The following is a 14,843-nucleotide window of genomic DNA, read 5'->3' as shown; positions in this document are numbered from 1 at the left end:
CTCATGTGATATTCCTTATGGATAAATGCCTGCAAGATGTGTGTTTGGTGTAATGAGTTTGCCCGGTCTGAGGTGAAAGCTATTTACAAAGAACCAGGGGATCTTTTGCCAACAGGTCTCTGTCACACCATCACAAAAGGAAAAATTCTGGATAAACCTTGTTGGTAAGGTAACTAATGGTCACCTCCAAGTTATTCTCAATGCACCACCAATATTGCATGCACACTCAATCCTTGGAGATTCAGCCTCACCACCTACAAAGTGAATGCTGTGAATTGCTGTCTCAACTTGGCTCCAGGGAGGATTTTTCATCCAAAAATTCCATTGACACAGTTCACGTCGACTACTGTTAGCTACGGTGGGAATTCTAGCTGCCTCTCTCTGGCTACAGCAGCTGTTTTCAGCATTGTGTTGATTAGATGGCTGGGAGCAAGTGTGTTTAGCACAGTGGCTGCTTACATTTGCAGGCACCTGATAGCCTTTTTCAGTTGGGATCTCAATGTAGCTAACTCTGGAGGTGAACTAGTGGTAGTATTAGAGAGATTTTCTGTTAAATTCTTTAGTGTAGGCTAGATTTCTGAAAAAATCCCTGTTCTGTGACACTGCCCTTTGACCTGTAGTAAATTATCTAAATAGAATTTACTGCATTTGTTTTTCATTACAACAACAGTTGTAGAACTCGGGCTAAGACTACACTGGATTATGCTCAGAAATGTCATTTAATTACCTTCCTACTGAAATATACCATATAACATGTACAACTGAACCAAATGCAAGCACATAAATTGCATGGTTAAAAACAGCATGCTTGGCACCAATATTTAACTGAAATCCCTTGATGCTAGCGTTGTTTAGCATAGCACTTTGTAATACTGTTAGTTGACTTGGCTGCAGTTTCACAAAGCATTTTATTCCACTTGGTTCAACGCTTTCTCCAATTTAATGGGATCTGAGCCAAACAAGTAATGTAAGCCAAGTGGCAATACTTGTTTGGTGTGCAGTTCCTGACAAGAAATATATAGTAATTGTCTTTTCCTTTTCAAAGCTATAACTTTGGCTGGGGAGATATGAGATTGCAGGCCAAGTATCTAAAATCATAATTAGCCAGCAATAAAAACATATATTCAAAGACATAATGAGTTGCATCAAAGCAAGAAACATTAAAGTGTTCTCTGTAGAAATCATGATCTCTCTCAATTCAGAAATGCCTGCTTTAAATCAAACACAAAGACCTCACAGTGTGTAAAAGCTCCAGGAGAGCTTGTCTGAAACATCTGTCTTTTTTTTTTTTTTTTTTTTTTTATAAAGAATATACCTTGAATTCAAACTATATTCATGCAAGGCTCTTGTTTTTGTTAGTCATCCATGCTAGATACTGTCTTGTCATGGGGCTAAAGGAATTTAACACTTGCGTGCTAAGGTGGATGGTTAAAGGGGAAGTGAGGGAATGGAATAAACCCGATGGGCACAAATCTGTTACATAATCATGGACACAAAGTTGGCTTTTTAAAAACACGTTATTTCTTCTTGGTTTTTAACCATAGAGTTATCCAGAATTTGTTTTTGCTGGGGCTGTGGTAACTTACACTTTGCTTCTCATGGCTCCCTGGGGGCCTGTGGAAGCAGTGAAGAGATGGAATGCAGTGCAGGGACTGTTGGAAAGGGGCAATATGTATCTGGTGGTATTCCCTACAAGGCATAATGGGGCATGATATAGTCAGGCCTGTATGTCCTCCACTCTAAAAGCAAAGACGAAGAAAGGGATCATTGTGACAAAAAGATCAAAAGTTATGTGATCTGTCCTGTAGGCAACTGCCTTTAACAACCTTCTCTAGCCAATCATGTATTCTGAGCAATAACTAGACCTTTAGCATGCAGGGTGAGCAAGCATATTTGTGCCCCTTGCTGTTTTTTTTTTTTTTCCTGGCATTTCTCTGCCCTATTTTTCTGCCCCTGCAGCTTTGTGTCCTGGGCAGCTGCCTTGCTTGCCCCACCCTGCACATATTGGTATCTGTTATGTTGATCTGCTTCACCCCAGTACATGCAAATAAGGCTTTGAAATGAAATTGTGACAGTAGTAGACCCCCCACCCACAGCAAACTTCTCTTTGAACTTCAACTGTCCCTATCCTGCTCTTGGAATAACCAAAACTGTTTGATCTAATGAGCAACTTGGGGCTTGTCTACATTTAAAATGCTACAGCTGCATTGCTGTAGTGCTTCAGTGTAGGTACTGCCAGTGCTGATGAGGGAAGAGTTCTCCTGTCGGGACAAGAAGCAGTAGCTAGGTTGAGGGAAAATTCTTCCATGGACCTAGTGCTGTCTGCACGGGGATGAAGCTCTGCTTAACTACCCTGCTCAGTGTGGGTTTTTCACACCTCTGAGTGATGTAGATGGGTTGACCTGATTTTTCTAGTGTAGACCAGGTCTTGATATTGGCAGTTACAACAACTTTATATTAAACTTAAACCCCAGTTTTACAAACCAGCTCAATAAAATAGATCAAAGGGGCAGTACAAACTTTTTAAAAATGTTAAAGTAGACCTGTGCGTAATATGTATACATGCGACGTCTCTGATTCTTGAACCATTTTATCTGTTGGGGCTTGCTTGCTGGCATGTGTGTTCCAAATAATTACAAAAATCAGACCAACTGATTAGGATTTTGTCCTGTGAATTCCTGCACCTTGCTGTGTAATTGAAACTGCTGCATTTTGCATGTGGGTTTTATTACTTGCTGGTAATGCTTTTTGGTATGTTGATTTACTCAGGAAGTTTTCCCCTGGTTGTTGAGTGCTAATGGTGATAGCTTGAAGATAGAATTCTGTAGGAGCCCAGAGTCTGTAGTGAGTCTGGCCCACTTCTTTCATATTTAAAATGACCACATTTACTAAGTCATTTTCTTCCTGTAGAAGTCGTGGCATTGATCATTTGCATTCTGTGTGCTTTTTTTCCCCCCCGCCCGCCTTCTGTGTGGGTGGTAGAGTGAAAATATGTAAATGGTTAGAAGATGTTTTTTGAGTCTTGCTATTTTAGATGAGGTTTCCATTTATATTTATGTCACAAAGGCATTGATTGATGTCCTCTATAATGATTCCGAGTAAAGCTGGTCAGTGTTTTTATACAAAAAAAAATTAGCTTGGGGGATTTTTAATGATATTTTTGTGTAAATTTTTTTCACTTTTCAAAACATTCCGATGTTTCAATGGAAACCAATCAAAAGACTTTTTTCTTATTTTTCAGAAAATACTTCTCTGAAAAGCTCTAGCTCAGAGTTCAGAAAACTGGATAACTGAAACAAATGCAATGCATAGTATCTTATATTGATGTTACATCACTAGCAATGCTTCAGAAAGCTGGATATCAGTTGTTAAAATAGCACTGTAGTAGCAATGTTTGATGTAGTGGACGTTATTGTGAGATCAAACTGTATTGCATTGACTGCTGTGAAGAATCATGGAATGTGTGTTCCCTTTTTTAGTGACTTACTCTTTATTTTAGTTTATTTGGCATAATGCATATCTAGATACAGCCTTATAAATACTTGGCATAATATTTGAGACCTATTATGACTTCCAGCACTTCCAAGTGTAGCAATATTTGAGAAAATGCCTGAGAGCTCTACTGGATGAACCAGAATGCAAGCTGGTGTCACTACATTTTAAAAAATATTTGTTGTGGGTTTTTTAATGGGTGTGGTTAGTGGGGAAAGGAGTATAATATTTAAGGAATGTCTCTTGATGATCTCACTTTTCTGAAAGGCTAGTCGTTGCAGCTCAGTTACTAACTGAAATGTCCATTAGAAGTGAACTGTGGGGCACAAGATAGATATGCACACGTTTCTTATTTCTTTGTATATTGGGGCAAGCATTTATTCAGCAAAGATGTTTTGCATCTCCGAATCCATAACCCTGATTTAGATAAGCATCTCTATTCAAGACATTCCACTGAAATCAGACTTAAAGTAAGAATGTTTCAGATGCTTTCCTGGATTGGGGCCAATGCAGCCACTTTCCCTTCTGGTCATAATAACCTGATGTACTCAAATCTTCCTGTGTCTAGAGACAGTGTGGCATATATTGTAAGATTCTTTGGGGTTTTCTCTGTTTTGTTTTACACTAAAGGCAGTTGGGTGTAAAGAAGAAAAAGATTGTTTTCATTTTAACAAAATAATAGTCCATTTTTGGGATGCCACAATTTCCATAACCAATTTATACCAGAGCTATGACCTTTTTAGGCTTGGTCTAAGCAGAAGTAGTAGGAATGTTTTCATTTAATGTTTGCTAGTCCTCTATCCTTATTTTTAAATGCCACAGATGGGATCGTTTCCCCTTAGATGTTTGCTGGTTTGTATGTGTAGAGAATATTTGTTTCTTGGTGTTTCTAAAGACAATCTGGAAGTGATTGTATGCTTCATGAAATGTCCAAATGCTGTGAAAAGCACAAAACTTTTTATCCTGGCTCAGTTTTTTTTCTACCACTTCCCACTCTGGAAAATAATTCCTACTGTGGAACACACAAGACTGCAGGGATTTGAACACCCCAGTAAGGAATGGGAGAACTTTGTTTTTTAGAACCCTTTCGAAATCCTGAATGCTAGATCTAGAATCAGAATGATTCCTGTTCCACTTAGCTCCAGGGTTTGTGAGTTTTCTGATGCATATGTGTAGCTTTAAAATATTTATTTCCCAGGTGACACTAGAAACAGGGCAGAACTGCTTTCACACAAGAACTATTCTTGTTTGTTTGCATAGCAGAAGCTATGTTAGAAATACAGCTTTTGTTTTAAGAGCAAGAAAAGCTTTTAAAAACCCCAAACATCACCACATCCTTTGATTCCTACATCCAACACTGAAGTATTTGCTTGGGGTTTCATCTTTTTATTTCCCTTTTTTAGCATATTTACCTTAAAGCCAAAGGGTCTGAGTTTTCTCTCACATTAGTGTAAATCAGGAGTAACTCTGTTAAAAGTCATTAGAGCGTCACTTCTGCAAAACCAGTTTAAGTGAGAGGAGAATAAGACCCCACTGTTGCTTTGAATTAGGTAGCAGTCTAGATTAGACAGTCAGTCATTCCACTGAGATAAAACCTGGTTTGTGTATGGAGTAAAACATGCTGATCTCTGAAGTGCGGCCAGACTGCTTCAGAGTTCAGACTTCTCATTAACTTCCGTTTTCTTCTCCACACACCCTCGAAAGATGAGCAGTGTGGGTACAGAGAACAATACAGCGTATCCTTGAAGCATTCAAAGAGAAGGCTTCTAAAACTGCTATGAATCCCAAATGTCCTGGTGGTTATCTGACTTAACAAAATAAAATAAAACTGTCACCATCCAAAACATTTCTCCTCAACCATTACCAATCTAATTGGAAGAGCAAGGAACTTTAGAGAATCCTATTGCACCAACTTCTGCTTCCTTTGAGGAGCCAATGGATGGTATTAGGTTTCACGTGGGCTGCAGAACCCAGACAATGGGGAAAGCACTAGTGATAAAATGTTTTAATCACTGTTGTTCAGAGCACGTTTAGACCAGTTTTAGACCACACAGTGGCCTAAACGTGTCTACATTAGTGTTTCCCACCATTGCAACCACTATGCTGATAGCAACGCTGGAAACTTGAGCTGGAAAATAGCCTAGTGTAGACAAGGCCATTGGGATTGGGTGTGAACACAATGGCAATCCAACCTAACTGGGTTTCTTTGCTTTGGCCAAATAAACCTTATCTATACTAATTATATAAGAGAATCTGACTGCAACACAGCTAAATCTTGTGATGTAGACCGAACATAGCCCTGCCTGTGTAACAGGGTTAGTTCCCATCTACACTAAAGCTCTTATCCAAGTTATAATTGTGTGCCCTCTGAACAGGTTATAGCTCTGTGTCTCTCACACTCGCACACAAATCAGATCAATTCTGGGGGCTAGAGCAAGGGGGAAGAAAACAAATGCAGCAGCATTGAATTTGTCAGTGCTGAGAAACTGAAATTCATGGCTGTCTTCCAGATGGTATGGTAGCTTCAGACACTCATTGTACCGCCCAACTTGCTGCTGGATCATTTTTTTTTTTATTAAAGCAAGTGAAATACACTTTTACTCTGGTAGAAGGATTAAGAGCATGCTTTGACTCAGTTGATCCGAGCAGGTCATTGTCTGATCTGCATGATTAGGTTCATGACCATCTTATTTATCAGAGTTACTGATATGAGTACATGCTTTAAAGAAGGACTTGCTCATTGGGACATACTGAAAGGGAATATATGCAAAGTAAATCACCACTACCAATAACTTTCAGTTCCTCTCTGTTGTTTTTGAAGGTATCTGGAGCTGAATCAATTTATTCCCTTTCCACCAGCTAATCTTATTTTGATTCCACTGTGAAGTCACACTCCTATGTCTGCTTACATTTAAAAAAAACAAAAAAAAACTCAATTTATTAACTTCACTGCAAGATGAAGCAGGAACTGGGCCATGAAGGATAAATGTTTGTTGGAATGTAAGCCTCTTTGGTAACTTAACATGGGGACTATACATTTTGAGAAACTCCTCATAATAAATCTTTTAAGGAAACAATGTGTGGTGTGTTTGTTTGTTTTTTTTATCGTCAATATGCTGATGTTCATTTGATAGGGCTCTGTGTCTCATACCAACTGAACATGGAAGCAATTTCTATGCCCTCTTTGCTCCATTCAACTAATCTTCCTCCAAACCTTTTCACAAAGGTGAAGCAAAGCTATGTTCTTCTGACCTCCATTTTCTTGGGCATATCAGGTCTTGAATGCTACAGACCTAATGTGGTACTGCTGCCTTGGTCTGGCAGGAGTTCATATCAAAATCCAAAAAGCACAACTCTGCATGGAGTTTTTCTGGCACTGTAGAAACGTGTCTTCAGATTGATCATCCAGATATGTAGATTTCCATGCCACCTTGCCCCACAGTGTGTAAGAGAATATCCAGCAGAGATTGATGGATGTCCACTACAAGCCTAAAGTTGCATAAGGTGTAGTGTAGCTTTGTAGACTGAAATGATTCATGTCAGCTCTACCTCCGTGTTTGCAGATCTCTCTAATGCACTGGCCATTTCCTCTGGTAACTCTCTCTGGGAAGAGAATTCTCCCCCCTAAATGCACATCATGAGCATGGGGTCGTGCATTTATCTGAACCAGTTGTGTCCTACAGGATCACTTTATAAATTGCTCATATGGGGGTGGAGCAGGAAGGTGGGGTCAATGTTGGGAGTCCTGCACACTCCTTCCTCTACCACTTTGCTGCTGTTCCTCAAAGTTTGACCCTACAGGCAGTCAAAGCTGAAGGGAAGCCTCCTCCATTGTTGCTACACAACTCTGTAGTGCTAAATGAAAATGTCTGAGTGGCCATGCAGGGACAATGTTCTGCTAATTACTGTGAAAAGACCGTTGTGAGATCTTGCTTCTGGTTGTGATCTCTGGCCCCAGCAGCACAGAGCAAAAGTATGGAGAGTAAAAGGGACTGCTACAACTGCAGATACCTTAATTAATGACCGCAAAGATTAGGAGTCTCACAGCCCAGAGACTTTTAAAGTGGCATTTCTAACAAGCTACAAAAAGTGCAGTAAAGCCTCTTGCTCCTGGCTTGTAAAGCCCATCTATCAAAATTCCCTGTGAGTGATGAAGTCTACTAGAGACCTGCTGCCATGAATGGAAGTTCTTAGTTATCTCAGCAGTAGTAATGTTACCGTAAGCGCTTTTAAAACTAATTCAGATTAAAATGTGTTAACCAACTGGTGTGGATAAAGCCAAATAGTGTCTGGTGTCAAGTTCCATGCATTCAGCTGGCTAAATGCAATTTAAAAACAACTTGCATTCAAATGTCTTTGCAGAAATAAAGCTAAAAGCAAGGAAGAGCTAGGAGGAATATGCATTCCAGCTAGATAAGGAAAGTGTGTGTGTCTGTATGCGTGCGCCCACTGCAATCTTCTTGGACAAGTACCTAGATGTGCAAGTGACACAATGTTAGATATTAGACATCAGTATGACACTTAGTATTTTTGTTTCACAAATAATTACAAGCACGAGAAAGGAGGCTAGGTTTTTGAAAATCTTTAATTGCCCCTTTGTGCTGAAGTTGGAAATGTGTAAAAGTAAGTGGCCCATTCACATCTGTAAATTCTTCCACTATGCCATGTGCCCACTGATACAGTAACAACACAGTGCACAGCTTATAGAATACATTTGCAGTCCACATTTTCTTTAGTCATTCTCAAGGGCCATGAATTTGACAACGCTTCCCTCCCCAGTGGATAGACACTCCATGTTCTGCACCTCCCTTCTGGTTGGACTCCTTTAAAAGTGGACCTCATGGTCACAGCAGCTACTCCAGCATGTGATGTAAAGTGCCACTGGCATAACTAGCAAGTAGAACAAGGCTAAAGCTTTCTCAGCTCAAAACTGTTCTTTACTTAACTACTGTGTTGCTTCTTGCATACGTTGAAATGATTCCTCAAGTATTTTTAAAGGGCTAGCAGCAATGACTGCTCTTGATATAACTGGTCTCCTGTACTTTTGGGGGGGAGGGGGGGAAGGGTCAGGGGGATCTGTTTTCATAAACCGTTACTCATGTACCATGTTAAAGATTCTAAAAATGTGTCTTGTTTCAATTTCAGCTCCAAGTCCCACTACAGCTGTGCCCTACGTGTCAGTAAAATGTGTAGATGTATGGAAAAACCACCACAAAACCAAATGGCTAATGCCCTGGGGCCCCAACCAGTGTGAGAAGATCCGAGATCTTGACGAGGCAATGAGCAGACAAATTGAAGCCAATGATATTGTGTTTGCTGTTCACATTCCCCTCCCTACCAAGGAGATGAGCCCCTGGTTCCAGTTCATACTTGTTATCTTGCAGCTGGACATTGCATTCAAGAAAAATAATGAAATAAGTAAGTCACTCACTGTATCCTCAAAGTGCTTGATCAGAACAAGAAAAATGTTGACCATAGTGGTTTTTAAATCTCTCTTAAAACTATTAAAACAAGGTGTAAATAAAATGTATTTTAATTGTCTATATAGACAGAGTTGAGCTACATGGGGCACATACTAACAGTGGGAACATATAGTGTGTATGTACCACATATCTTGTATTAGAGTTTTTTGCCATATTATTGATTCTGTGGGATTACTAGTAACTAAAAAAGTGATCAGAATGGTACTTCTATTTATTTGATTATCCAAATTGCCTTTTTTCCCCTTAAATTTGAAGTTATTTTTATACTCCCAAGTAATAGTTACCAGCTGACTGCCTAAATAAAATTGCCTTTTGAGGTGTTGTTGGATTCAGAAGAATAAAAAGTCATTGTTCATATGCTCAGTAGGCTGTGGAAAGCTAGAATTGAAGGGGTTAGTTGTCCAAGATTTGAAGTATCTAGAATTGCTAGTAACTAATCACTCAGACCTACATCTGTCAGTGTTAGATAAACTGGGATTGACTGCTGTGTGGGGCCTTTTGGGGGAAGATGTGGGGGGTAGACTTTGGTCCTGTAAACTCTGTGTGGAGATGAAAATTCCATGGTGCTGCTTGTAAATGTCCTTGGCCAAAACTTTCTTTAAACTTAACCTCCAGTGCAAACATTCAAATATAATGTTAAATGTAACATTGATTTATTTATTAAAATAGCTTTTAACGTGTTCCACTCTCAACACAACTGGCCAATTCCAGACAATTAGCTTTTTCACAGACTGCTTAGCAAATGGATGATGATGATCTTTCAGTTGATATGTCAAGGACTGGAAAGGAATGTTCATGTCTGACAATTATTCTAGCTAAACACTGGTCCCTTTTGAAACCATCATCTTAAGGAGAATTTTAATGTCCTGGGGCTCTGTCAATTTATGGATTATTTTATCTTGTATAAAATTTATTTAATCATGGAAAAACCAAAATCTCTCCTCCGCCCCCCAGAAACCACACACAAGGGAGTGACCTTGGTAAGAGCAATGTCTTCTGCAAATCCGCTTTTACCAGATCCTACTACATTAACAAACCTGCCTTGATACTGCTCCTGCTGAAATGCAGTGGCAACAATCCACTGACTTAGTAGACCTAGGATTTGAATCATAAAACAAAGGTCATTAGTTGGGGTCCATTACCTCCTCCTGCATTGGAGAGTAAAAAGTTCCAGAAACTAGAATAGGGTAGTGAAGCTATGAGGTGGTGCTGTTTTAATCTGACATGCAGCATTTTACTGGATGGGCCGTTAAGCAGCCTGCTAGTGCTGGAATGGTCAGTGGAAAGAATAGTCCGTTTTTAAATTTTGTGAGAGCTAGAGAAACCTGTCTCATTGAAAAAGAAATTGTGTGGAGGGACAGTTCCAACATGTTGGAGGAAGGAGAGCTAACATAAGGAACTTTTCTCTTCCTCCTGTTCCTCCCGACAAAGAAAGTGAAGCATAATTCTGATCTGAGATCAGAAATAGCCATTTTTCTTTACCCCTATCCTCTGAACCTGTTTTGAGAGCACAAATATGGAGTGGACTCTTTCATACGATAGCACATGACATTGAAATCATTCCTATTTTTAGTTTTGTTGAGTCAACGGTAATCTGTCCTCTCCTTTCTGTTACTGGATGTAATAGCCTTGCACTTTGGAATGACAACATGGGCTGGCCCCACCTGCAAGCGTTCATTTGAAAGACTTCACAATGGTAAAATGCATGCTCTATCTCCATTATGACAACGTTTGGAAGTCACTCCTTTAAGATCCACATCCCAAATTATTACATAGTGTTATTGCAAATTAATCAGTAGTACTTCTAACCACACTAAAATCAACTGTATTAAAGCTATGCTTTTTTTTTTTTCCTTCTGTTGAGTACATATCACTTGCATTTATAAATTAGCTTTCCATGGCTACTGAAACCTGCATGGGTACAGTCAGAAAACCCCAGAAAGATAAGGGGGATGTTTGTGTGTACTCAACAGTGATCCTCTAACTTCTTAATGCTTCTAATGGATGCCCTTGGATTGGTTTTCAGTTTTCACTGCAAAAGCCAGGATCTCTGTTCACTAGGGTCTGGTCTGCAAGCTGTTTTGTTCCATACTTTGGCTCAGCTCAAAAGTGTATTTGCAGAAACTCCTTGTATTTGAATTTTCCAGCTGAGTTGGATTATTTTGAGGAATCTGATATTAGGGTTCTGAGAGGAGGTATGCATACAATATTTGCCTGGTTGAGGGAGCGGGGACCTCCAGTGAAATTCATATGGTTGCAGTGACTCCTGTTGTTATGTTTGACGTAGGCTTTTCCTCTGACCAGTTTGAGTTCTAAACTTTGCCACGTGAGCCACAGGGTGAGGATAATGGGAGTCTGTCATAGCTGTACCACAATTTAGTTAGTATTACTCTGCTTGCTCACTGGTCATCACTGACTATTCAGAATGTCAAGTCAGGCATGTATGTCGGTCCAACATCTTTAGAATTCAGTCATTGACTAAACAAGGGCTTTTTCTGTGGTAGAATGAAATGCTAAACTTGGCAGAGCACCCCAGGTGGACTCTGTAAGATGGTCTATTTTTCTCGAAGGCAACACAAGCTGGGTAGCCCAACTGCACCTTCAAGAATGCTGAATGGTATTACACCCTTTGGAAGAAAGGAAGGCCTTCACCATGTGCGTCTTTAGAGATGTGTTTAGGCCTTTGATAAGGATCCAAATATTTTAAAAGCAAACTGCTTTTTCTATGTCTGTCAGCCCACATGGAAAGCTGCATGAGTTCTGGCTTTTCTCCGAGGCAGGCTGATTTCTAGGTTTAAACAGACTATATCCTCTTTTAATGCAATGTTTAGTCAAATGCTGGAAACCAATGCTCATGCTCAGTTTGACTGTTCCGCGAAGCAGGGAGAAATCTGCCAAAAGTCTGAATTGTGGCAGTGATTAAAATGTTCTGTATTTGCACGTTGAAATGTGCCATGGAGATTTTATCTAATCAAGCAGGTAACGTCTACAAATTCCAATCTTATCTCAATGCAATAAGTCTTATTCACATAAACTGTAGGAAACAAATGCTCTGTGTGAATAACATTGGCCAATTTCCATCAATAACACAGCTGTTGAAAGAGCTTAGTTACCAGGGCAATGGATGGCGCTCTGAAGAATGTTTGCATGCAGTAATCTGACATTTAGCTAGCTGGCAGCAACCTTGAAAGTGAAGTAGAATTAGGGGGGGAGTGGTGGTGGTAATCTGGTTTCTGACCACAAAAAATCCCTTGTTTAGAATCAGCACAAAAGGCTTCTTTTGAAACCTGAAGTGTTACTCTATTACTGTGCAATTAGATCTTATTCCTGTCATTGAGTTAGAGGAACACTGGAAACTTTTTGGGAATGGGTAAAATGCCATTCAGCTCATCAGTGCTCATTCCACCAGACAACACCTGGTTTCAAACCGTTTCTTGACTGACCCATAGTATACATGCCTCAACAACTTACCCTAGCAGGCCATTGCGTGCACTAATGCTCTTCTAAATTTTCATGCATTCTGGTCTTTTGATCCTTTTCAGGGTGGGAGAGTAACTTTGCATTCAGCAGGTAACATTCCAAGTTGTGTTTAAATCCTCTTTCACTTGCTTAATTGGTTTGCACTAGATTCTGTTAGTTATTCTCAGCTTGAAGGCCTTCAACTTTAATTTCCAATCCTCAGTCTTCCCTCGTCTTAAGTAATAACTATCTGCCCATTTTGGTTATAACTGAATGCTTCATGGAAGTGAGATAATGTGCTGTATAATTGTTTTTTGTCAGCTGTGCCTTTTTGAATGTAAGACCTTCTTGATTGCCAGTGTACATTGGCCCATTCTTCCAGATCTCCTCCTCAGACTACCTTACTATTTAACCTTTTACATGCAGGGAACTGATTTATTTCTGATCACACTTAGTTAACTTGGACTCTGTTTTCTTCCTGACGCAGATTTGTAAACTTGGGCAGGTTACTTGACATCACCACTTCCATTTCACCATGCATAAAATGAGGAAAAGATTTGTCCAGCTTTGTATGTTACAGTGACATCAGTATATGAAATGTGCTTTGAGTGTGAGGGTGTGGCAGCAATTTAATACACAGTAAATCAATGGCATGACTTTCCGTATCAAATTCCCTAATTGTCTTGTGAAGGATATAAAACGCTTTCAGTCTAAGAAAATGTGTTTGCTTTTCTTTTCTAAGTGAATTTAAAAATCCTAATAGATGATGTAAATTACTTCAGTTTCCAGTGCTGTCAGCGTGGAGCAAGAAAATTCAGAAAAAAGAAAGCGGTGATGGTAATCCCACCATGGTCTGTATAGCACTGCATGCTCCTACTCAGATTTGTATGAGCTGGCCTTTTTCTTTTCCTAGGTTGGCTGGCTTGTACTTCCATCCTTTGCTAGCTGTCAGCTAATGCGAAAACTGGCAATTTTTCCTTGTTGCAAGTGTCTTTCCAGTTGCTCTATTAGTATGCGGCTGGCAGAGACCTGTCATTCTGTGAAACGACTTCTCTATTTTTAGACTGTTGTGTGAGTGAAGATATCTGCACTAATAACAGTTTAAAGGGAAGCAGGTGAAAGCTCTTAGTAGCTGAATCTCTAGCCTCAAAATCCCAAACATACTGAGATGTGACATGGAGAATGTGAGAGGGAACTAAATTGTGTCTTATTTTAGAGCTCTTGTAGTTGTGACATGAGTTGTTTTATGGATGTCCATAAAACTATGTATCATGGAGAAGTCTGGTGACTGGATGGAAGCCCTAGGAGAACGTCTCCTGGTACCCAATCATCTGTGGCAAACTCCTTACTATCTAACAAGTTCATTTTTCACCACCGCTTGGTGTTGACAACTGAAGTGCTTTGAGAATGTGAAATCTGGAATTGTTTCTCCAGACATGGATCCATTAGCCAAGCAGCATCCTGTTACATTTACAATGGAGTTACATCATCACCTTTTCTGTGTATAAGTGTCCGCTACATCTATGGAAGGTTCATCTAGTCTGAATATATAGTGGGGGAAGTAAAAGGGAAACCATCGCAACTATATATACTTAATCTGAATCTTAGCTAGGTACTGTAGCCTGTCATATATGTACCTGGCCAATTTCATCTTTTGACACTAAAGGAGGTGGCGAATACCTTGTTTGTGCATAGCCCCACCCACTTCAGAGGTTTTTTGGATTATTTTTTTTTAGCTATTCATTGTTCTGAAAACTGGAGAATTCTATGCAACGTGGAAGAACTGAATAACTAATTGCCTGAACATTGATATTTGCCAGGCTGAATATATTCAGCAGCACCTCACTTGTCTCACTTCCTAACCCACTCTCCCCGTACCTCAAGTATGGAGAAGATATTATGCCCTTCTCACTTCTCTCTATCTTACCCTGCCCCATGTATGACTCTTTAATTTATAGGAAGGATGTGACTACTCTCCAAGGCCTTGAAAGTGTTGCCAATTATTCTAGTTGGTTGGTTGTTTTTTGGGGAGTGGGGTCCTTAATCTCATCCCCAAAAGTACCTGGCACGATCCTGAATTGGCTGTGTTCCCATACTGCAGCTGCCTATGAGCCTGAAGAGCACTCCAGGTGGATCTGGAGTGGGAGCACCCAAAAGCCAGGAATAGAGATGATAAAAGACCACCAGAAGATGAGCCCTTCATGGAATATGAGTGAACCAGTAGACTCAGACCTTCATTTCATTTTTCTTGTGACTTCATCTGCAAGGTCCCTACCCTCGATATTTAAATCCCTCCTTGAGGACCCAATATTTTGCCATGCTAAATTCCTCATAGGCAGCTAACTTACACCAACTGGACTATGAAGCAAACTTTGACTACTTCATTTATAGGTTGTACCCCATCCCCAT

At 39.9% G+C, this 14,843-nt stretch overlaps 1 protein-coding gene across 4 annotated transcripts in view; it reads left to right on the top strand.

Moving 5' to 3' along the window:
* WLS (Wnt ligand secretion mediator) overlaps positions 1-14,843 on the top strand; it is a 54,470-nt gene that overhangs the window by 19,686 nt on the left and 19,941 nt on the right. For all 4 annotated transcript variants that reach the window (XR_010922662.1, XM_067563358.1, XM_067563356.1 and 1 more), the window contains exon 2: positions 8,638-8,910. Coding sequence is in view for 3 of the 4 variants with exons in the window: in XM_067563358.1 (XP_067419459.1) it covers positions 8,638-8,910 (273 nt within the window). In the remaining variant the exon portion in view is untranslated. The remainder of the gene's footprint in view (positions 1-8,637; positions 8,911-14,843) is intronic.

The sequence above is a fragment of the Emydura macquarii genome, unplaced genomic scaffold (assembly GCF_026122565.2).
Source record: "Emydura macquarii macquarii isolate MOO-44397 ecotype Brisbane River unplaced genomic scaffold, CSIRO-AGI_Emac_v2 contig_2481, whole genome shotgun sequence".
Taxonomy (NCBI): Eukaryota; Metazoa; Chordata; order Testudines; family Chelidae; genus Emydura; species Emydura macquarii.
This window is presented reverse-complemented; position numbering and strand designations above follow the sequence as displayed.